General features: G+C 49.7%; 1 protein-coding gene and 1 long non-coding RNA gene across 6 annotated transcripts in view; both read right to left on the bottom strand.

The window, feature by feature from the left end:
- The window catches only part of IQSEC2 (IQ motif and Sec7 domain ArfGEF 2), a 76,369-nt gene that overhangs the window by 24,616 nt on the left and 26,988 nt on the right, over nucleotides 1-24,765 (bottom strand). Inside the window, exons 1-2 of one of the 5 annotated variants that reach the window (XM_047715602.1) lie at nucleotides 17,232-17,376; nucleotides 15,314-15,409 (exon numbers count right to left, since the gene is read on the bottom strand). The exons of 2 other annotated variants lie outside the window; for them this stretch is intronic. In XM_047715602.1, the coding sequence (XP_047571558.1) occupies nucleotides 15,314-15,409; nucleotides 17,232-17,257 (122 nt within the window). In that variant the 5' untranslated portion in view covers nucleotides 17,258-17,376. Of the gene's footprint in view, nucleotides 1-15,313; nucleotides 15,410-17,231; nucleotides 17,378-24,765 lie in introns of those variants that run through there. 2 more of the 5 variants (XM_047715605.1, XM_047715603.1) reach the window with 2 other exon arrangements.
- On the bottom strand, nucleotides 4,353-15,295 carry LOC125091722 (uncharacterized). Its single transcript, XR_007124737.1, has 2 exons — nucleotides 6,746-15,295; nucleotides 4,353-5,072 (listed from the first exon to the last, which is right to left on the bottom strand). It is a non-coding gene; the product is annotated as an uncharacterized LOC125091722 (long non-coding RNA).

Genomic DNA, 24,765 nt, shown 5'->3' with positions numbered 1-24,765 from the left:
AGGATTCCTATTTTGCAAGTGAGGAAAAAGACTCGGAGGGGGAAAGTTAACTGCCAGAGGTCTCAGAGAGAGCAAGTGGCAGAACAGGAATCCAAAGCCCAGTGTCTGGACTAGTTCCCCTGCAGCTTTAAAGGCTTCCCTGGGGAGGAAGTGTTGACCAGGACCTTGCCTCGGAGGAGCTGGTAGAAGTGAGTGAGTGACCTTGTGAGCCAAGGCATTAAGACGGGGAGAGGCAGGACATTCTGTAAGGATTTAGGGTAGCATGGGCATTGACTCTCCCAGATGCTGCTCCTAATGGGAGGTCTCTCTCCCTCCTTCCCTTTATTGGTGCTGCCCGGAGCCAGGCAGCCAGCAGGGGACAGGATCAGGATGCAGTTGCCATGGAAATGAATGGGGGCTGTCGCTATGGATACCATAAGATGAGGGCAAGAGGAAGCTAGGGATGCTGAGGACTATCCCCATGACAACTTAGGCTGGAAGGGGCGGGACCGGAAGTGGGAGACAAAAAAACAAGAGGAGGAGGTCGGCGCACCTAGATGAGAGCAGAGGCTTGGGGCTTTGGAGGAAGAACCGGTCGGGGAAATGGGACACAGGGGTGCGTGGGGCAGAGGAGCGGAGGGACCCCAATCACCTCCATCTCCTCTGATGGTTCTTCTGCAAGCTGTTTCTCCTACCCAATCCCAGTGCCCTGGAGATTCCAAACCTGAGGCCAGCCCCGCTTGACATAGGGGCTGACAGGGGAGGGGGCCACCAAAGGGGCTGACTAGGGAGACAGCAGGCAAATGTGGGCTTGGGGGCGCACAGACCTGGGCTTGAATCCCAGCTCTACTGCTTTGCAGCTCTAAAAAGAATTGCTGTCATTTACTGAGTACCTACTTTTGGCTAAGCCTAGCAACTCTGCTAGGTCCAGGTTGTTCTCCCTGAAGGAGATAACAGATGAGGAAAATGAAATGCAGAGGGATGAGTAACTTGCCCAAAGTCTCAAAGCTCAGCAGTGGTAGAGTCAGGAGTCAAATCAATGCTACCACTCTTACCCCTGTGCCCCTACCCCTTGACACTGAACCCCCCCACCCCCCTCCCAGGTCTGATCTGTATTCTCCAGCTCCCTGGGCCTTCCCACAGTGACATGCGGAGGGCAGAGGCTGGGTAAATATCTGTGGAGTGGGAGAAGCAGCAACCCAGGAGGAAGCAGGAAATACTGAGGTTAAATGGAAGAAGGGCCTGACTTCGAGAAGAGTGAGTCATGGGTTTAACTGGCCACAGGGAGAAGAAGCCACAGAACAGGGATGGGCTTTATGAACCATCCAATCCCTGAGATCCAAACTGAGGCCCACATAGTCAAAATGACGTGTCCAGAGTCATGAAGAATGAGAACCCAAATCTCCTACCTTCCAGGCCAGTGTCCCTGCTTTTAGTTTGAATAGCCCCTTGAATCTGTCCAGCTCCCCCCCCAACCCCTTTGAGCTCACAGACAACAGCTGGGCAACAGCAGGTAACTTGCACCTGCTAGGCTAGTGAGCCCAGTGCCATTGCTCATACTCTTCCTTGGTTTCTTCTGCCCAGGATGGCCTCCCTCTCCCCTTGGCCCCAGACCTCATCTGCATCTTGCAGCACTCTGAGCATGTGAGCCCTCCTGGAGAGTCAATTCTGACTCATTCTGCCCCGCCCCCAACACACAGAACCCGACAGGGTCAGCTACTCCCCACTCTGCATCTTGTGCACGCTCACGTCACGGGTGGTCCTTACCGGCAGCTAACTTGTGATGTGTCCCTCCCCTTCCCTGCTCCTGTCTCCCAATGGCAGTGGCTGATACGAGTCACCTCTGTGGGCTCTGCAAGTCCAGGCCAGGGCACAGCACACGGCACGTGCTCAGTGGCCACTTCAGTCCCCTACGACAAGTGACTGTAGTGCATGTCTGAGTGTGTGTGATCATCCTGCCCAAAGACTGTCACCCTAAAAGCCATGGCCCCACATGCTCAAAAGCCACCCACACACAGTCTCATGATTATCTCTACCAGGCAGACACAGAGAGCCTGCCGGGCACAGAAGGTCGGCCCCTCGCACCATCAACCTTACACACATACTCAGAATTCCTCACACCCAGCCTCATACAATCACATATCCTTAGATACATAACAACGCATGGTCTCTTACTACTGACCCACCCACCCACCACACATAGGGACACGCACACGTACGTGCAGGCATACACATTTCCGTCACAGCTGACGGAAACCTTCCCCCTTCCTGCGGCACAGGCCCTTGGCCAATTCCATTGCCTACACAGGTGTCCACACCTCCTTGGCTTCCACAGTGATCACCTGACCTTTATTTGGCCTCTGCCTCCATTACATTGAACCCCCACCCCCACCCTACTTCCAGTCAGATAAAGGGTAGAATGGTCTCTCCATCCACAGGTCATCTAGCCTCCCACACCCCTGGAGACCAGCTGAGCAGAGCAACCTACACACCATTCCCCAGCATAACCTTGGAGCTCCCCGCCAGGGTTTCCTCCAGGCTGTGCCGGTCTCCTGTGATGCCTCGTCATGTCTGCCACCCATTCGAACCCTTCTCAGCCTTCCACTCTTTGCCCCTCCTCCTCCAGCAAGCCCTCCCTGACACTACCACCCTCCTCAGCCCATCCTGACACACTCCCTCCTCTTTGGGCTAGGAACCAATTTTGCTCAACAGTGAAGCTGTATCTACTCTACCATTTCTGCCCCTCATGCCCTGCCTCTTTTTCCAAAGGAATTCTCACCTCCCCTGGGAGATGGAGAACTCAGGGAGAACAGAGCCACTGTCTTCTTTTGGAGCCCTCACAGTATTTAGCTTAAAGCCTCATCGGGACGCCTGGGGTAGCTCAGCCGGTTAAGCATCTGCCTTGGGCTCAGGTCATGATCCCAGGGTCCTGGGATCAAGTACTGCATTGGACTCCTTGCTCAGGGGGGAGCCTGCTTCTCCTTCTGCCTACAGCTCTCTCTCTCTCTGACAAATAAATAAAACCATTAAAAAAATAAGAAAATAAAATAAAGCCTTCCCCACAGTTAGGTGTTCAAGCAATGCCTTCTGGAAGAGTAAAGGAGGGAAAAGAGGAAGAGACAGAGGAAGGGACAGAGGAAAGGTCAGAGGGAGCTGAGAAATAAATTAGAATTTGAATGAATAAGTGAGTAGATGAGTTGAGTTGCTGAGTGAGGGAATAAGGTGAGCCTCTGTGAAAAGGACTGGACCAATGTGATAGGGATGCTGAAGGGAGGGCTGAAAGAAAGGAGAGGAGGCACTCTCACGTGGACTCAAATCACACTTGCCCCACTGTGCACCAGACCCTGTGCTGGGCTCCTTGTGTTTCTTTGCTAATCTTCACAATAACCCGCAGAGGTAGATATATTCTCACTGTGCTCAGGAGGAAGATGAAGCTCAAGGAGAAGAAAATACTTGCTCAAGATTACACAGGCAGTAAGTGAGAGAACTGGAAGGTAAGCTCAGATTTGTTCAATGCCAAAGGCTTAGAAAGGGAAAGCTGGGGGTATGAACCCACTTGGGGGTCTCCTGACTTTGCTCCATAATGTGAAGACACATTATGGAAGGTGTGGGTCCTATAGTCCCTAAAGGATACCTTCCACCCTCCTGCCAACAGCCTCCAGGGAGTCTTAGAACCAGCTTCTGGAAGGTGCAGGAAATATTTAGCGTCATTGCATCTGGAGGAAATGGCTTAGATTCAGAGATCCCTAAAGTTGTAGAATCAGAACCTTGAAAGTACAGAATCAAGGACTCTTAAACCATCACAGAGTATTAAAATCATACCATCAGAAGCTTTTTAAAATAATAGAATCATGAAATCTTTTAAAATAATAGAATCATGAAATCCACAGGACTGGAGACTCCCCAAATCAGTGTTGTTGTAGAAATAGGAACCACAGAATTGCATGGAATGTGCCATTGAATTGTCATATTTTAAATGCGTGTAATTATACTTCCTTAAAATTGTTGCACCTGAGATCGACAGAATGTTGGAGCTGGAGGAGCCCTTGGAGAGCCTCTGACCCAACCCCCCCTCCTCCTCTCACACATGGCAGAGGTGGGGAACTAGGTAGCAGAGGGGCCAAGCAGCGTGTCAGAGCTGGCCTCAGTTTGACAGGCTGGAGAAGGCAGCAGGCTTGCCCCGGGTGAGAGTGAGAGCACCACACCATTCATTCATTGAGTGCCTGCCTCTAGGGTGTTGACAATACCAACAATCAAACCCTATTCTCTCTCCCAGGCCCTGTCCCCAGCCCTGGATAGGAAAGAAGGTAAAGCCCTGGTGGGGATGAGGAGAGGGAAGTCGGGGTTAGGGTGGAACATACATCAGACAGAGAGAAGAGATCAGCTTTTATTGATGGAAATTCCTTTGTACACAGCGACACACGCACTCTGAAAGGCCTTTTTCTCCTGATCATATTTACAGAGCACTATGGGAGTGGCAGAGGGCATGGGACGAGGCCTTCAAGCGGCGGAGGAGATGGCAGCAATGGCCGCAGCGAGGGAACGAGCAACGGGGAACTAGGCAGGCTGGGTCCCGCCCCCGTCTGGTCCTCTGAGCCCTAGGCACCCTGCATCTCTGTTTGTGCTCACAGAGGACAGAGGTAGGTCCTTGGGATGTCATTTGGAGACCTCTCCAGGAGTGGCAGGCTCCAGGGTGCCTGGGAAATAGGGTGCGGGTGCGGGAGGGTCCAGGTTCCAAGCTCCAAGCTCCAAGCTCTGCTGCTCCCATATTTTAGTCAGACCTAGGGCTCCAGCCTTTATAATTCGGGGGCTGGAGTCCAGGGGAAACAGCAGTAGGGGTGTGTGGGAATTCCAAGGAGGTGGGGGAGGAAGGGGCACGATGCTTGCCCATCCTGAAGCAGGGACAGGGTCCCATAGGGGATAGCGGGCGGGGGGGTGAAGGGGCTGGTTAAGGCTTTTGCTTCTGCATAGAAAATGACCCTTGTCCTCTCAGTTACCGAGAGGAGGGACTACTGCACTCGGAGGCCGGACAGCAGAACTGATGAGCGTCTTCCTCTTCCTCTTCCTCAGTCTCCTCCTCCTCCTCCTCTTCCCTGGGGCCAGGAAGGGCAGGGTAGAGGCCACAGGCGGGCGGGTGACAGAGAGAGGCAGAGGCATTAGTTTGCAGAGCAGGGGAGATACATGAACGGCTTTGGAACCAGGGTGGTGGGCTAGGAGTGGGGTCTGAATGGGAAGGCCAGTGTGACAGCTTACCTAGGGCCAGGCCCAACTCAGTCTCCAAGGAGCCTGCAACAGCCCTCCCCCACACCCAGGCTGGGCTCGCTCAAGGTCATGCCCAGAGTATACCAATTCCATTTCAGACCTGACAGGTGCCCAACCTTCATTTGAATAGAAATAGCAGCAACCTGCTTGGTGCTGGCTCTTTGCAGACATCATCTCATTTAACCACTGCAACAACACGGCAACATTTTAGAAATGAGGGAATTGAAGCTCAGAGAGGTTGAGATAACCTTCCCAAGGTCACATAGCTGGCTGAGTGGTAGAGTCAGGATTTCAGCCCGGAGTTCTCAGAGCTCCAAGTCTCAGACTCATCCCACCGGGTCCTTTAGGTGAACTTGGCACAACCGCTAGAAATCCGCCCTGCCCTTGAAAGACAAATATTTGTATTTCCTGGAGGCTCAGGGTCAGGGAAATTGGCGATGTCAGAAATGGAGTGTGGAAAGCCCACAGCTTTGGAAGCAAACAGACCTGGGTTCCAACACCAGCTCTGTAAGTGCTTCCAGGCTATGTGCCCCAGCATGCTATTGCCCCTCTTGAAGCCTCAGTGTTCTCATCTGTAAAAATGGGGCTCATGATGCCAACCCCACGGGACTGTTGCAAGGACTGGAACATACATCAAGTGCCTGGCAAATAAGAGTAACAGGAACATGGTGGTGGTTACTGTTAGCTGCTCGTGAACGGAATCTATTTCCCAAGGTGGCCATTGGCACTCACGCAGAAGAGCCAAGGTGGCGGGGGGTGGGGGGAGACAGTGCAGGAACAAGCTCCTGGCCCCAGGGTATTGCACACAGGAACCAGGGGCCAGTCCGTGCGTGGCAGTCCCTGGAGCTGGGCTACAATTTCGTGGCATGGATGGACAGACACTAGGGCTCAGGGGGTCCAGCTGCTTTGGGAATGGAAAGGCTGATCTTCTGGAGATAGCTAATGAAACAGTATCGCCCCGCTCCCAGACCCCTTGGCTCAAGGGAGACAGGAAGTATGGAAGCCAGGAAACTGGAGGATTGGGAAGAGATGAGAAGGAAAGAGGACAGGGACAGGCAAGGGAAGGCACTGCTGTCCACCAGACAGGCAGACGAGCCCCCACACACACAGGTAACATGCGTACTCGCACGCAGGCACCCGAGCACACATGCACCCCCTCTTCATACTCAAAGTTCCCTCTAACACATTGTCCCACAGTCAGTGAGTCAGCAGAACCACGTGAAGCAGAACTCAAGTCTGGGGCAAGACACTCGCGCTTCCTGAGTCTCCCATTCCTCATCTAGAAAAGGAGCAAATACCACACCCCTCAAGGCTATCAGGAAGGACAAGTGATCTTCCAGTCCCACCACTCACTTCCCTCGCATTCAGGTCAGGCCTCTGCCACCGCTCACCCTGATCCCGCCATCCCCTCCCGATTTCTTCTCTCTACCCTTTTGGACCCATTAGCCTTCCTAATAGAGTCTGCAAGTGCAAATCTCTTGCATGTCTCTGCTTAGACGCCCACCTTGGCTCTCCATCACTTCCTGGATAAAAGGTCAGACTCTCCAAGTTGGCATTCAAGGCTCCACCACCATATGGCTTCACCTGGTCTTATCTGGTAGAGAAAACATGGGCTTTAGAGTTCCCCAGACCTGGGTACGAATATCAGCCACACCTCCTACTAGCTGGGTGACCTCGGGTCCACTTCTATACTTCTCTAAGACTTATGTTCCTCATCTACAAAGTGAGAAAATGCCCATTCTGCAGGGTGTGGTGGAATTAAATGGAGTCAAGTATGTCGAGCACCTGCCACAGGGTATGTTTGGGGCTTCATACACAGTAACTCTTATTATTACTGTCATTATTAGTGACTCACTTCATGCTTAGCCTTCATCAAACCAGCTCGTTCATTACTCCCTTAGGATGGCCAGCTTCTTCATACCTCCGTGCCTTTGCTGACTCTGTTTCTTCCCTCTGCACATATCTTCTGCCACTGAGATCCCATCTGAACATGATTGGCCCTGTTTAAATGCTGCTTCTTGCAGGAAGTCCTCCCTGACTCACAAGGAGAAGTATTCCTTGCTTCCTCTTAGCTTCCCCATCCCTGCTCTTGGTGGTTGCTCCAAACTCCACTGAAGCATTTCTTTCACCAGCCCCCTCAACGCCCTTGTCTTCGCCCCCACTACCCCTGCTCTGCCTCTCTGTGAGAAAGAGAGGGCCCCTATACTATTTAAGGCCAGCCCCTCCACTCGGGCTCTGGGCCCACCCCTGCTACCTCCTCCACAACTACCATCCCCTCTCTCTCCCGTGTTTCAACTTCTCTCTTTCTCTCTTTCTGTTGCCTCCTTCTTACCAACATTTATAGAAGCTCAAGTCTCTCCCATCTGGGAATAAAAACCCTCTATCTGCCCCCACATCTCCCTCTAGCAATCACTGTCCCTCTCTCCTCTTCACAGCTAAGCTTCTTGAGAAATTCATCTCCACTGGCCATCTCCACTTCAGTACCTCCCACGAGCTCTCCAACCCACTGCAATCTGCCTCGTGCGCCCACCCTGCCACCAAAACTGTTCTTAGCCAGGTCGCCGAGGACCTCCTAGTGGTTAAAGCCAATAGACTCTCTCCCACCCTCATCTTCCTTCCCCCAGCTGTAACATTTGCCACTCTTAACAAGCCCCTCCTTTGTGCACGGATGGCTCCTGCCTTCCTCTGCTTCTGTGAGCCCACTCCCTGCTGGTTCTCCTCCTACTTCTCTGACCACCCCCATCTCTTCTTCCTCTCCCCATCTCTTATGCGTTGGTTCCTCTTCCCCAGTCCTGCTCTGGCCCTCTTCTCTTTCATTCCATACCCCTTGTCAGCAGTCCCACTCCATGGCCTAACGTCAGGGATGGCTTAGGCCCCCTCCCCCATCTCTGTCTCTGTCTCTGTCTCATGGATCTCTCTCTTGGGTCTCAGACCCATCAAGTCTAATGCTTGCAGAAAGCTCCGCCAGGATGGCCTTATGGCCTTCAGGGCTCACCGTGACCTCAAACTCAGCATCTTACCACTGCAAACCTGTCCTCTGCATTTTGCACCTTAATGAAAAGCACCACTTTCCACCCAGTGGCCCAAGCGCAGAACACACCTGGGGGCCATGCTAGATTCTTCCTGCTCCTTTAACAAGTCAGTCACCAAATTCTGCCGATTCCACCTCCTCATCTTCTACTCCTCTCACCCCTTGTTGGTTCTTTCTCCAATCATACTAGTCTCCCTGCTGTCCCTCAGACATGACCTGCACATGCTTATCTCAGGGCCTTTGCGCTCCACGTTCCTTCTGTCTGGAACATCGTCCCCCAGAGAGGCGTGGCACCAGACACATTCTATATATTTTGTTGTTTATTTATCTATTATCCATCTCACCCACCATAAGATCTATCAGGACCAGCATCTGTTCTGTTAAGTGCTGTATTCCCAATGCCCAGCACAGCGTCTGGCACTCAAGAAATATTCATTTAATGCATAACTCCATTGCCAGACCCGAACACTGAAACTCACTGTGAATTCCAACCTCTGTCATCTCCACTCCTTCCCATCCCCACTATTTATTCAGCCTACTACTCCAGTTCTCTCTTCCTCCCAATCACCTCTCGAATGCATCTCCTCTGCTCTATCCTCATGGCTGCTACCTTAGCTTCTCTCTCTCCTGAATTACCACAGCAGCCTCCTCCCTAGTTTCCCTTCCTCTAAAAAGCCTCTTTGACGTGTCACTTTGTCTACTCAAGATCTGCTCCTGGCTCCCTAGCTGCCTACCATGAAGAAGGAAGACTGACTGTCCCCAGAGAGCTGTTTGAGGCAGATCTAAACTCCACCCCCTCCCACATTTGATTTCACCATCCCTCACCCCTGGGCCTTTGTGTGTCCTCCCAGAGCATCCTCCCCCATCCCTAGCTCTCCAGATCTTTGGGGACCTTGAATGACTGACTCAAACATCACTTTCTTTAGGAAACAACGTGACTCACAACCCAGACGTAAATCCTCTCCAAAGTCCATAGAGAGAGAAGTGTCTTCAGTGTCTCTCTGGGATCTCTAAGAACCGAGCAGGCTGGAAGCTAGTAACCACCAAGGACACTGAGTGCTGGGTAAGCATTAATAGAGGTTCCCTTTTCCTCTTGCAGTTACCCTGGATTCATGTCCCTGTGGCCAGCTCATCCTTGTCTCCTCCCTTCCCTTCATCTTCCATCGAGTCTATCTCATTAATAACTCTCAAAGACTTTTGATTCCGTAATTTGAAATTAAAATGCTTCTATATGACCAGTGCCCACTGGAGTAGTGCAACAGGGTAGTTCTGCTCAAATCCATTCCCTTCTGTGCCAATACCCCAGTTTAGGCCCTCCAGCTGGCCCCCAGGCATATAATCCACTTCTCATACTCACTGCTAATGGGATGTTTCTAAAACACAAATTTCACCAAATTTCTCTCCTGTTTAGGATCCATTCCCATGACACTTTGTCACTGGCAACACTGGTTCTTGACCTTTTTGTAGGAGCACAAACACTTTATGCATATAACAAAAGCCATGAACCATCTCCCCCCCCCCCCAAAAAAAAAATGCACAAAAAAAACCAAGTGCACACACAAAACACTTTGCACTCAATTTCAGGAGTTTCATGGACCACTTGTAGCCCATGTCACCCCAGGTTAAGAACCTCTGGCCCTACCCAATAACATCTAGGTTCTTCTGCATATGCCATTCCTTCTTCCTGAAATGTTCTTCCACACTTCACCCTTCTATCCCTGACTACCTCTTACTCATCCTCTAAGACTCAGCTCTTAGGTTAAGTTGACCTGCAGCAGTCCTGGACTAGGCCAGATCCCCTCTTTGCGGCTTCCACAGCACCCCACCCCAAACCAGGAGCTCCTCTATCATAGCACTCCTCGGTCTCCCTAACTAACTGGGGACTTGTGGAAGGCAAGAACCATTACTCAGCATAGGCCCTGGCTACAACAGAACTCTGTAAGTGTCTCCTAAAACAAACACTAAGAACAGCTATGCTTTTTTTTTTTTGAGTACCCATTATGTGCCAGGCACTCAGCAATTGATCTCCTCTATAAACCTCACGATGTTAGTGGTATTGTGTTTCTTTTAACAGATAAGGAACTAGGCTCAGAGATGTGAAGGGAGTTGTTTACAATCACCCAGCTAGGGAGTGAAAGAACTGGGAATGAAATTGAGATGTGCTGGCCCCAGTGCAAATATTGGTCCACCATGCTTCCCTGCCTTGGACTGTGAGACTGGAAGATGGCATCAGTAGAACAGGGCCAAGAACCAGGAGCAGAATGCCCTGTGTGGGCTCCATTTCCCAGGGCCACCTGCCCATTTTTTCCCTCCTGTGCCACCTTCATGGCAAGACCAGAGACGTGGCTCTCTCTTCTTATAGTGCAGTCCCCTCCGTCCTGTGTACAACTCTCAGCCTTCTCATCTCAAAGTCCCACTATGGTTAGGCCCATTCTTTGCTCCAGAACCATCCCCAGATCCAGTCCAATCCAATCTAATCCAATCCAATCCAATCCAATGCAACACACTTGCCTATGAGGAACAGAAGACATGGGTGGTCCCTGTCCTTCAAGAGTTGATAGTCACCCAGGAATTTTACATGTACCATCTCCAATCCTAAATCAGCCCTGAGAGTTAAGTAGGCATTATCCTCATTATGCAGATGAGGAAACAGAGGCTCAGAGGTTAAATGGCCTGCCCACAGTCATAGATTTGGTAAGTGGTCAAACTTAGATTTGAATAAAGAAAGGTACTGACTCAAATATTTCCCCCCATTACATCATCCTGCTTGGAATAGCCAAAAAGTAGACAAGACCAGTTCAGTCAGGGTTGGGGGATGAAGGAAAGCTATTGCTCTTTCAAGACTCAGCACCCATGTCCCCTCCTGTAGGAGCAGATGCAATTAGGTGCCCTTCTTCAGGAGGCCCTCTGAACCTATTTTTGTCCCATACCAAACCACACTATGCTGTCATGGTCTACCTGTCTCTCCCTTTTAGACTTCAGCTCTAGATGGTAGCACCAGATGGTAGGACCAGATACAATTCAGTCCTGTATCCCACAGAGGCTCAGCACAAGGCTTAACCAAGGGTAGGCCAGACAAATCTTGCTAAATGAATCAGGTGGTATTTGAGCTAGTTATTAAAAGGAAAAGCAAGATCTGAACAACGGGACACAGGGAAATGGTGTAGAGGAAGAAGGAAATCAATTAGTAAAAGGGAGGAAATGAGACCAAGGAAAAAGGCCAGTGATTTTGATATCATGACGGGATACGTATAACATGTTTTCATCATTGTTATGTGGATTTTCTTTTCCTTACGACAATGGGATAACACTACAAGCCTTGTTCTGCCACTTGCTTTTTTTCATATAATAATAAGTCTTGGAGATTCTTCCATGCCAGTACAGAGATAGATCTTTTTCTTTTGATCTGTAAGAGTATCACATAGTAGGGGTGAATCATGAAGGAAAAGCTGCTCTCCATTGACGGACAGGAAGATTGTTTTAATTTTCGCTATTATAAACAATGCTGCAATGAACATCTTTGCATTTGTCTGGAAGTAGTTTTGAAGGATAGGCTCCTAAAAGTTGAACTGTAGGGCCAAAGGAATGCATATTTTGTGTGAAATGTGGCTAAAAGTTATTTTTGTTGCTTTAACATTTTTATAGACTGGCTAAAAGATTATTCCTCCTCACATAATCTTGTCTTTATTTTGAGTAGCATACATCATGCAACCTTTTCATTAAGAGTTGGCTGAGAACGCTATCCTACAAGGGCATGTGATAAAAGAGTTGCACAGTACAGTTTAAGCTTGTAGTTGGGATTGAATGTTTTAGAAAAGACCTCTGGTTGGGGGACCACCTAGCAGTAAAGCCTTAGAGAAGTCTACCTCCCTCCAAGACATGGTTCTCAGGTTAGAAGTATGCGCACATTTAAGAGTCTGGGGACAACTGACAAATAGGTGCCATTAAAAAAAATTGCACCAATTTGCACTCCAGTCAAGGAATGTGAGAGCTTCCGTTTCCTCACAACTCTTTCAGTCTTCTCATTTGGCACTTTAAAATTGGTACTTCGTTGATGTTTTAGTTACATTTCTTTAGCTATTGGCAAGCTTGAGTAATCTTTCTCATTCATCAGCTAATGGATGTCGATTTCTTCACTGAATTGCCAAATCGTGTTATTTCTCTATTTTAAATGTGGTATACAACTTTTTCTTATTGGTTTCCAGGTGTTGATATACAGACATAGATATTAACCTTTGCCTGATATCTATGTTGTTGTTTTCCTAGCCTGTTGTTATGTTTTAACTTTGTGTATGGTATCTTTGTCCAAACAGAAGTTCTTAACTTTGATGTAGCCAGAATTACTGCTTTTTACTTTATGGCTTCTGGGTTCTTCAGTCATGCTCAGAAAGGCTCCTCCACCTTAGTATTATAAAAATATTCCATATTTTCTTCTGGTACATTTATAGTTCTATCCTTTGTTTTCAATTTTATATGAGACAGAGGTTTGACTTCATTTTTCCCCAAATGGTAGCCAATGGTCCCATCCCACTTACTGACTCCCTACTGATTTGATATTTGTTTTTTTATCATAAATTAAATTCCCATATAAATATATGGGTTTGTTTCTAAACTCTGTTTTGTTCCATGTATGCCATCCTCCATTTCTGTGTTATTATATGTAATTTCTGCAGCTTTATGTTAAGTTTGCATTTAATAAGACAAGGTTCCCCTCATTGTTCTTCTTTTCCAAAATTTTCTTAGTAATCCATGGGCATTCACTCTTCCAAATGAACTTTAAAATCCAATTGCCCAATTCCCAAAGAAAATACCAATGAAATTTTAATGAGAAATGCATTGAACCTTTTGACCAAATTGAGAGGAAAAATACCATTTTTACTATATTCAATCTTCCCATCCAGGAACAGGATACGACGCTTGACTATTCAATTCTTCTCACAGCCTTTAATGAAATTTTATAATTTTCTACAGAGAAATATTTCATGTTTCTTGTCAATTCCTAGGAATTTTATCATTTTTCCCTACTACTTCTATTATGTCTTCTAATTAGTTATTGCTGGTATTCAGAGAAGCTAATGGTTTGGGTGCATATTTATCTTGTGTCTGGCCATCTCACATAATTTTTACGTTAGTTCTAATAAATTTTCCTCTTATTCTTGTTGATTGTCTAAGTAGCCAACCACACAATCTTCAAAGAGTGCTAATTCTGAGTCTTTCTTTCTAATATTTATACCACTTTTTTTCTTTTTTTAAGCCCACTGGTTAAAACTTCTAGAAAAAAAAAATGTTGGTTAGTGACAGCGAGGCAGTCATACTTATTTTGTTCCCAAACTTAATGGCAATTTATCTAGTAGTTCACAATTACATCTGATGATTGTCTTTGGTTTCTGATAAAAAATTCTTTACCAATTTAAGAACATCTTCACTGATAGCTTACTATAGTAGTTATCTATTGCTGTGTAACAAATTACCCAATATAGCAAGAAATAACCAGGACAGTTACTAAGAGTTCTAAAATCAAGAATGGATGTGTAATTGTATCAGATTATTTTTCAGCATTTATGGAGATAGTTATATGTTCCATTTAATTTAATCTATTAATGTAATCCATTACAATAACAGCTATCCTAATGTTGAACAATCCCTGCATTCCTGGGACAAACCTTCATTTGTCACGATGCATTCTTCTTTCAATACACTGATGGATTCAGTTTGATACTTTTATTTAAAATATTTGTGACTGTATTAATATATGAGATTAGGCTATAGTTTTCATATTTTTTTGTCTAAACCTATCCAGTCATACTAGCTTTCTGGAATGAACCAACTACCCAGAGAGAGTCCATTTTTTTCTATTACCTGATCTTTCCAGATTTGAAAGAACTTCCATCATACCAGAACGTCCATGATACCAACTGGGCCCTGGTACCATTTCTAAGGAGAAAACTTTGACCATCTTTTTAACTTCTTCTGTATTGTTCTATTCTAGTCAGCTTTTCTGTCACTCCTTATATCATTTTGGTAATTTATATTTTCCTAGAAAACCACCCATTTCATCTACAGTTTTATATTTATTGGTATAAAATTATACAAAGCATCTTTTATGACTTTTTTATCTCTTCAAAATCTGTGGTTAAATCCCCTTCATCATACCTTATTTTATTTGTGTCTTTCTTGCCTTTTTCTGTGTCATATCTGTCAGAGGACAGTCTGTCTAGTTTACCGGTCTTTTCAAAAATCACCTCTTAGTTTATCAAATCTTTTATTTTCTATTCCATGAGTTTCTGGTTTTATCTATAGTAATTACTTTATTCTGCTTTCTTTCAGTTGTTCTTTTTCTAAATTCTTGAGTGGAATAATTAGTTCATTAAATTTAAACTGTCTGGTTCTCTAATAAAAGCATTTAAGATGATAAATTTTCCTCCAGGAATCCCCCATGGTCATATCCCGTGGGTTTTGATATATAGTATTCCTGCTGACATTTATTCTAAAGAGTCTATAATTGATACTTACCCTAAATAGTCTATAAATTCCGTTCTTATTTCCTCTTTCACCCAAGTATTTTTTCAGCTTTCAAATAGGCCTAACCTTTTTGTCATTGCTATGAATATTTCATGTTATTGTATTATAATTAGAAAACTGTAAAATGTGATTTTCAATTACTTTGGAAATAATGTTGTTCTCAGAGGTGTGGGCGATTTTCCCCTCTGCCTAAACACCCTTCCCCATCCTAGCCAACTGGCAAACTCTTACTCTTCCTTCAAAACAGCTCAAATATTACATATTCTTGAACCAACCACTCCCACTTTTGGGGGCAGATATCTAGGGAAGGATTTTTAAGGAAGGACAACTACAAACAGAATCTGAATGTCCTCCTTGGTCTCCTACCTGGTCTCCCAGTCACACTCCTCACATGCTCAGACATCCATTCCACATTCATTCCAGAGGCTAGAGGGAGGTGGGAAAGCGGGTCTGGCAATCCTATGGCAGATCTGTCCGGAAGGGTGAAGGATGGAGGGGAGGGATGGGTCTAGCTCTTACCTGCTCTCTGCCAGCCTGCCTGAGGGGGTAAGCTTCATGGAGTCAAGGACCTGAGTAGGACAGCAATACTGGTGTAGAGTATGAGACGCTGTGGACCTGAGAGACAGCAAGAGACAGAGAGAGAAAGAGAGACAGAGAGAGAGAGACAGGGAGGGAGGGGAGAGGCAGGGTGGGGAGTAGGGACAAGGAAGTGAGAGTGAGTGGGTAAGTGAGAGGGGAGGGAAGACTGGGAGGAATGGGTGGAGGAGGATTGGGAATGGAAGAGGAGGGGTGGGAGGTGGGGAGGCAGGTCAGGAGGGAGAGGAGGGAGAGGAAGCAGAGAAGGAAGGAAGGAAGGAAGGAAGGAAGGAAGGAAGGAAGGAAGGAAAAAGAAAAAAACCACAAAGTCAAGAAAGAGAGGACGGCACTCGAACCACAAACAGAACACAATGACAACAGGGGGCAGCAGAGACAAAAGAGCCGGTCTGGGCCTCCTGTGTTCCAGGTGACTCCGCGGGGACCTGAGCCACGGAGACACTGGGACACCACAGCAGGGAAGGGGGAAGGGAGCCCTCCTCACACCAGACGCCACACGGGTAGGAAAGAGGGCAGGGGAGGGGAGATGAAAGAGAAAGGGGAAAGCTGTATAGGGGGGCTCCCCCTTATAGAAAGGGAGGAAGAGATGGAGAGAGAAGAGGCTCTGGATCCAAAGAGGGGGAAGAACGCAGGCCAAGTGGGTGGAGGAAACACTGTAGGAGGAGAGGGAGAGGGACGGAAAGAAACCGAAAGAGACAAGGAAAGGGTGAGACAGAAAAGGAGAAAAGACAGAGAAAGAGGAAGACAGAGAAAGGGTGAGACAAAAGACACGGAGAGAAGACAGGGAGAGGCAGAGAGCACCAGAGCAAAGGAGAGGAGCAGCGAGGGCGGAGGAGAGCTGACAAGGTCTCAGTGGTCTAGGTGACAGGATGGGGACTGGGGCTGAGTGGGTGGGTGGGGCCCAGTGAGCCAGAGGACCGGGTGGTTCCCAGCAGGAGTCTTGGCTTCCAAGGTCAGTGTTGTGCCCCCAGCCCAGGGCACAGCCCACACTCCACCCCCCAGGGCTGTGCCCCCACCCCTAGTGCAGGGTCCAAAGGCCCCGTGCCTCCTGCTTCCCATAATTAAAGTCCAGAGACTGGCGGGGGCAGGGGTGGGGGGGGCCGGAGGGACAGTAAGGGGAGTGAGGCTGAGGGCCTGGTTTATCCAGTGCAGGGCGGACCCTGGGATTGGAGCTGGCCCTTCCAGGTCAGCCAGCCCCTGTCCCCCCACAAGCCCCTGAAGGCAGGTTGTGGTCAGGGCCCAGCCATTCCAGAGCCCAAGTAAAGGCTGGGAAACGTGGCTGCAGGCCATTCCAGCTACCCAGTATCTCATTTGTGATTTGGAGGATGCCCAAATCTTAGATCCTTATAGACATCTTAGAGTCTGTTCTTGTCAGAGACTCTGAAGTACTTGTCGTCATCAGAAAGAGTGTTTCTCAAGTGCCATCTATGTGCCAGTCAGCAGCCCCAGTTCTTGACTCCTTATCTCATTAAACCTGAGACACAGAGCCCCTCCAGCTGCTGAAATGTTCGCATCAGAGAAGCTCAGCGGCTGTGGGGAGCCCTACAGTGCTGAGCCAGACTAACAAGCCAAGGGGGCCACTAGTTATAGCCCTCAAGGGCCCATGGACTGTGCTGCTCAGGGCTCCAGGGTCCTCCCAGTGCTGGGCACCCAGAGGTCCATGCGCTCACCGGCTCTCACAAACTCCCTCCGAAAGCCAAAGGCCTCCAAGAGTCCATGAGGGGAGCCAGGAACCAGGAAGACAGGAGGCTGCTGAATCAGCAGCCCAAGGCCCGTGTCCAGGCCGGGGCAGGGAAGGAGGGGGTCAGGCTGCAGGGTGGGAGGTGGGGGGCTAGGTTCCTACCTGCTACTCCTCTCGGGGGTCTCCATGGGTCTGGACCTGTCCTGAGGGCAGGCCCCCTGGCCAGGCGGTGCCTCCACTTTGTCACCACCCCCTCCTCCCCTGCCCTTCCCTAGAAGGAGGAACCGAGGAGGCGGGGCCGGGCCAGCTGGGCGGTAGGCCAGACTGCAACTGGAAACTTTGCTCCTTCCCCTGCTTCCCCAGGAGGCCTGGGAACGCCAAGTAAGAGGAAGCAGTTTTGAGAACTCACAGTTGACTCCTCCAGGCCAAAGCCAGGCTAAGCTCCCTATATGCATCTTTGCTGGAATCTCCCAAAGCACCCTCTCAATTATGTGTCACTAGCCCTAGTCTCCTGAGGGGAAAACTGAGGCGGGGAGACTAAGTAATTGGGCACAGGTACTGCAGCTACAAAGTGGCGGAACCTCAAGTTCAAGACCTGATTTGGCCATTCCCCAGATCAGGATTCTGCCCCCCTCGGCCATACTGCTGAAAACTTTTCACAGAAGCTCTTCAATCTTCCGCGCAATTAAAGAGACTCTGTTTTGTTGCTGTGCCCTGATGCTCCAGATCAAGTAATATTCAAATCAACCATTTGGGGAAATCAAGATGAGGCCCTGGCCAATATGCCTGACCACTGCAATAATCTCACATTCTCTTCTGTGTGGTTTCCTGGACTGGCTAAGAGAAACACTCCCTGAAGAGAAAAGCAAAAATCAGAAAAACGCCATTCTGGATCAAGAGGCTCTTCTCCCAGGGAAAATGCCCTGCCTGACTTGATAGATGGGGAAATTGAGGCCTGTAGAGGGGAAGAGTCTTGCTAATGTTCACACAGTCAGTCAGACTAGAATCCAGATGCCCTGACTCCCACCTACCTGTCACATATGGGTGGGGCTGGAGAAAGGAGAGAATTTGGACGATGTAAAGGATTGTGGGGGGGGGGGGGGGCAGGGTGGTGATCCTGAAGAGTCCCACAGCTCCAGCTCAGAGTGCTCCTGTCCTTTCACGGCCCCAGAGCCCAGGCCCCTGGCTGTTCTAAGCAGAAGGCGGCCCTGGGAGGAGCCAGGGGGGCAGTGATCTAGAAGGAATAGGAACTGACAGGCAACACACCAGCCTTCCTGCCTTCCTGCCTCCCTGCCGGGGCAGCTGGTTCCTCTCAAGAAAGCCAAAGCCGCTGAGAGATAGGCCCTCCGGACCACTGCAAAGTTGGCATCTGTGGGCCAGTTGTGGCCTCCTCTCCCTCCTCCCACTCTCTAAAGCCCCTGGTCCTCAGGGCTCAGCTCCAGCCCCAACTGCTGCTTTTTTCTCTCTCCTTCAGCAGCCCTTCTCACTCCTGCAGTTGCTGTGCCTTGTGCCCACGCACCCCTGGCCAGACCTTCCTCTTGGCCTGGTAGAAGCTGAGAGACAGAAGTTCTAGTCCCAGCCTGAGGGTTGTGTGACCCAGGGCAAACTCCTTCCCCTCTGTGGTGAGGCAAAGAGCCTATACCTGGGGGCCAGGTAGAGCCACTGCAAGTCCCCGCTCTACCACTTTCTAGCTGGATAACCCCTCCAAGGCTCAGTTTCTTTATCTCTAAGAGACAAGTGGCAAATTTCTACTTCACGGGTTCTTGTGAGGATTCAGTGAAACAAATGTGCATATATGATGAAGAGTCAGCTTAAGCCTGAAAGAGTCTGACCTCTCTCCCAGGAAGACTGGGGAGACCCACGGGGAAGCCTCTTTGTTTCAGGGAAGAGGAGAATTCTCGGAAAATATCTCTGAGCCACTCCTGGAACTCAGACGTATCTAAGCATGTTGGGTAGACTCATGTGATGACCCAGTGAGCCAAAAGGAAGAGGAATTAAGGGTGAGGAGCTTGACCCCAGCCGCAGGGCACTGGTGGGGCCTTCACTCACTTATTCAACAGGTCCTGTGGACCAGGCACAGGGCCTTATCTCATGGAGCTTGTATCTGAGAGGAGACAGACATTCACCAACGAATGGAATGAAGCTGGACAAAAAGGCGAGATGGCAGGGGAGAGTGTTCCAGGCTGAGGAAACAACTTGGACAAAGGACCCAAGGCAGTATTTCCAGGAACTGCGAGGAGGCCAACACAACTGAGTGGAAAAAGCGAGGGGGAGAGAGGGGAGACTGGAGATGTAGGCGGGGACCCAATCCTGCAGAGCCTCTGAGGCCATGATAAAGTTTCAGTATTGATACTAAGAGCAGTTTGGCAGCCTGTGGTTCATGGGTGCCCCCATTGTGGGGAGGGGGAGTATCTCTGAAGCCCTTGAAATTGTATGGAAAATATTAATGAGTAACAGCATGTCTGAGGGGAGAGCAGATGGGTTTATGATCCCCAAAGGCCAGGGAAGCTCCTTATACGATTCCTTTCACTTAGCGCCAACCCTAAGCTAGGGGCAGGCGCCCTAGAACCTTCTCTGAGCTGGCTGCTAGTCTTAGCCTTCCCCCACCCCACCCTCAACTTCAACCAGTGCTCCACCCAGACAGAAGTGCTCACATTCTTGCCTACAAGGCTGTCCAAGCCTTCCCTTGGCTTCCACTCAAAAGCCATTCCCCACCCTCCCACCCCCACTGCCCCATCTCCACCTTCCTAGCTCCCCTTTGTTCTTCACAAGTCAGCTTAGAGGTTGTGCCCTCTGGGAAACCACCCTGACCCTCCCCCCCCCCCAGTTTCCTTCCCATCCTGAGCTTGTCTCTGCATCGTCTGTTCACATGCTGATGCTCCTTCTGGGCCGGGCCCGGTGGGGACAGGGGCTGGGGCTTATTTATCCCCGTGTCCCCAGCACCCAGCACAGGGCACCTAGTCACACAGGTCAGTAAGTGGTTGGTGTGGTGGTAGACAAGCCAGCCTGAGGCGGGGGCTGCAAGATGGGCTGGTGGACACTAGAGGGCACTGCGGCCTCTGGAATCGTGGCCTGATGCTGCCCAGGAGAACCGAGGTGGGGCCCCAGGACCAGGTGCGCAGGGAAGCAGGGAGTTTTCTGTTCTTGGGGCATGCAGCTCCTCAGATCTGGGCCTAATTGATCAGGGTCCCAGTTACAGCCTCCCTATTTACCTTCTGCTCCCGTTCTGGACCATTTCTCATGACAGCCCCGTTCCTCTGCAGATACAGCTTTAGTTCTTCACAAACGCAGGTGACAAACATGCCTCCCACAGTCATGGCATACATTTTCTGCTCTGCCCGAGACACTCTCCCCTTCACCTCACCCCACCCCCACTCCTCACCTGGCCAACTCCTACTCGCCCTCCAAGTCTCAGCTTGGATGTCAGTTTAGAGACGCCTCCCTGGCCCTCAGGCTTGCTTGGGTACTGAGATGATCCCGCCCTGCACTTCCCCAGTAATTGTCTGTTTTCTCATCTGTTTCCCTAATGGACAGTGAGTTTGTTCCAGGCAGGACTCTAGTCTTCACCATTGTATCAACTGCCTCTAATTTAGCGCAATGCCTGGCACACTGGAGGTACTCAATAAATCATCCTGGAGTGAGTGAATGGATCGGTGGATGAATGGATGGAAGGGTGGGTGGACAGGTGGGTGGGTGGATGGATGGATGGAGGACTCTGGCAATTCACTTTACCACCACAGGCTTCAGTTTCCCCACAGCTGTGATGTGCACACAATTACCCCTACTCGGCAGGGTGGCCAGGAGGTTTAAAGAGAATGTGTGCCAAATTCTCCCTAACAGTACCTAATACACAGCAGACATTTTGTGGATCAAAACCAATTATTAATATTTGGAATAGTTTTTTTAGAAAGGCAGGGAGGGGGAAGTTGAAGGAGACTCTGCCCTGAACCTGGGATTATCTCTCCCACTCACATTTAGGATTTACACGTGGAGGATGGCTTTAATGATAATGAGAACACTATCAATCTTGTTAAAAATAACAACAGCACCACCGGCCAGAAACAGGAGGCCCCTGGGGAGGCAGTGGGCAGCCTCTAAGTCTCAACCAGAGCATGTGAGGCCAAGGCCAAAGTCAGAGCCGTGGGTATTGCCCCTGCATCTGGAGAGCAGTCATAATGGGCACAGCTGGTTCCAAACTCTTTACTCATAGGTGAAAACTTGTCTAAGAGGTCATTAATTCTCTCTGTAATTAATGTAAAAACTGCAGGGGTTTGTATTAATGGAAAAGTAAGCTCAAGCGTCAAGCTGATAATATTGATAATGTGTGCTTGTAATTATATACTGCAGATAACTATAAATTCAGTCATGCGCTAATAAAATGTGAAAATTCCCAAAGCCACCAACAACTTGGTAGCAGCTGGTACTATGAGTAGCATTTATGCCAGTTGTTCCAAGGCTATGAAAACCACCACACACTTGTAGCAATGGTAATATTTACTGTGCCCTTAAAAACTGCTCTGGCATTTAAAGGGGGGGAATTATTTTGATAAAATGGGGTGTTTTGACGGAAGACCATGGAACTTGAAAGCACAGTCAGCAAAGGTCAACTTGCATTAGAGTGGGAACGGAAGTCTTGATGGATGGGCAATCTGACCTCCTTGGGCTCTGAGCAGACCTTCCCTGCTCCAGGCACTGACCTCGCTTGCGCACTAAGAAAAACTGCTTACCGTGGAAGTATCTCACCTCTCTCCCCTCACCCACTTCTAAGGGAACGGACTCCCACCAACAGCCCCTTGCCGTCTTGTGTTACCCCAGGCTGGATAGAAACACTGCAGGCATGTGAAATGGACCCTTAAGCTGGAAGGTCACGTAGCTTGTGGGTTGGCAGCCACAGCAGGTCTTGTGAAAGCAGAGCAGGCTAGTCCAGAGAGACGAGTCAGTGACAGAGAGATGACAGGGACCAAGCAAGCCATGAGATACATAGAGAGATGAGACATGGGCCTGGGAGATGCAGAGAAAGAGAGAGAGAGAGAAAGAAATATGGGTTCTTGACTTCTTGGGCCTTCTTCCAGTTGGTGTGAGGCCTGGCTCTGCATACTTCATTTCTCAGATTCTGTGAGATATAGCCTCACAGTAGTAACCCCCCCCCCCAACTCTTTATTCTGGAGCGAGTTTGAGTGGGCTTCTGTTCCCTGCAACAAAATGTACCCAGACTAAGACAAGGGAAAATTGGGGATATAAGTGCAGGGCTTGCATAAGCAAAACCACATAGGGAATATGATGCAGGGAGTGGGGAAGGCAATTATAAAGTGTTTGTGTTTGCTCACTCAAATGCTCCCTCATTTCCTGATACTTGCTACCCCAGACACACGCTACAGCCCTGCACTCACACACGCTGACATTCAGTGGCATGCAGAAACAAAGGCAGGGATGACTCGAGATGCTTTCATGCAGACACCCAGATGCACACAGACAAGTTCCAGCGCCCCTGTGCTCTCCACACCCGCAGGGACATGGAACCGGTGGCACACAGGAGTGTGCCGACACACATGAACTCAGTGGCGCTGCCCACAAGGCTCAGGGCAAGAGTCGCGCCTTGACTGGGCTCTGCGCAGCCTCCCTCCCCAGCTGCCAAGTGACTCATCCCCAGGGCGGCTAATTAAAGCCAGGACAGAGGGGACAGAGGCAAGGGGAGGGGAAGAGAGAGAAGGCAAGTTTATTTTGGTGCCAACTAGGCACGCAGCCAGCTTAGGGGTCACCCACTTCCTGGGGCTGGGCCAGGCATAGGCAGGGGAAGGCAAAATAGGAAGGGGAGGGAAGACCCTCTTACCCCTTCTTGTCCCTCACAAGCTTCATGGAATGGCACCTCCTTTGGGAAAATTACCCAACTCCCCCCCCCCCCATCCTCCTCTATCCTACTGCTGTTCCAGCTCTACCCACTCCCAACTCTTGTCCTCACAACTGGCTTCTCCTCTTCAGCACGCTCCCATATGGGCTTGCCAGAGCCGGCTTGTCTGTGTGTGTACTCTGCTTTTGTCTCCCCAGCCCCAGCCCCAACAGACCACCCAACACAGGTCCAGTACCCAAGGAATGCTCTGCGTACTTCTGGAATGCAGTTGGGTTGACTCCAGTATACAGTGGTGACTGCAGCTCTGATGGTCTGAATGGTCCTGAATTGTCCTGTGGGCTAAATAACTTCAGCTAAGATTGGTCTCCTCACTGGTAAAATTACAAGAATATACACCCGATAGCATTATCATGGAGCTTAAATGAGAGAGTACAGGTAAAGTGGTCAGCGGGGGGCCTGGCATACACCAGCTTCAGCGGGGCTCACTGAGTGCTGCCACTAACACCCCACCTCAGGCCTGGGGTAGCAGCAATTAGGCAGAGCCGAGTTTCAAGCCCAGTTCCACCCCGCAGTACCCCGGGGAATGGCAAACAGAGTCACATAAGCTCACAGAGCCTGCCTCACCCAAAAAATGGAGATTCGTGACGTGATGCCAGAGATATACTGTAAAGATTTGAGCCTGTCAGGCATTCCATGTGGAGCCCAGCCCTTAGAAGTTGCCCGAGAAATGGCAGCAGTGAATACTCAGGGAAGCAGGGAGGAGTTCAGACCTTTGGGGCCAGAGCATCCCAGGAGGGAGGAAGCAGGCTGGATGGACCGGGGCAGCCAGGGAATGCTTCCCAGAGTGAGCAAGATGGAGTTGGGCCCCCAGAGCCAGAAAGCATTCAGCAGACACTCAAGTGACAGGGTTCCAGGCACAGGACATGGTGGGAACAGAGAGTTGGACAGGGAGGGCAACAAGGCTACACCACCAAACAAGAGGCCGCATGTGAGGGAAGACTTGAACACAGCTGGATTGCCTCCGGGGACTGGTGGCGTCTCCAATATGTGGCTGGGGGAGCCTCAGAATGTTCGTGAGGTCTCAGCTACCCCAGATTGCCAAGAGGTCAAAACAAGGAAGAATCTTACAGATTATCTAATTCAAACTACCATCGCCGTTGGACAGATGGGGGCACGGAGGCCCAGAGTGGGAGGCCTCCTCTGGGAACTGAGCCAGCAGTGGCTCCTCCTCCCACTTCTCCTCCCCAATGCAGCGGCTCCCGTTGCCATGGGGACATCCCTGACTCTGCGGGTGTCAGTGACTCCCCCTTCTCTTCCCTCCTTCCCTAGCAACGGGCCACCTCTTCGGCTCTCATCCTTGCGTGCCTGGCAACCCCAGCCTGGTCCCCAAGGCCCCCTAAGTCTCAGCCAGAGCCTCCCTACCATGGCAGTGCCTCCAAACCTGGGATCCCTGGGCTTCTGGCTTCTGGCAGCAGAGGTATCAGCCCGGCCCCTCCTACCTCTCGGGGCACATCTCCACATTCCTCAAGCTTGACTATCCATTAAAGACAATGGACTGGGGTAGAGGAGGGCAGAGAGCACTACTTTGTACTGTGCACTATTAGATGCTGAACCCTGTTTTACTTTCATTTCTCTCACCTCACCCAGAGAAGTCAGAACTGTCCCCATTTCACCATGAGGAAGCCCAGGATCAGAGAAGTTCAGAGACTTTGCAGAGAGCGCACAGCTAGGAAGCAGGCTCCACTGAGAACTAGCTTTGTGAGCTTGAGCCATCACCCTCTGCAGACCTTGGTTTTGAGTGCCTGTAGGCTTGACAACTTTTCACAAATCCACAGGAAGTCGGGCACC

This window comes from Lutra lutra, chromosome X, assembly GCF_902655055.1.
Source record: "Lutra lutra chromosome X, mLutLut1.2, whole genome shotgun sequence".
NCBI classification, from domain to species: domain Eukaryota; kingdom Metazoa; phylum Chordata; class Mammalia; order Carnivora; family Mustelidae; genus Lutra; species Lutra lutra.
The sequence above is the reverse complement of the archived record's forward strand: the minus strand, read 5'-3'. Positions and strand labels throughout refer to the sequence as shown.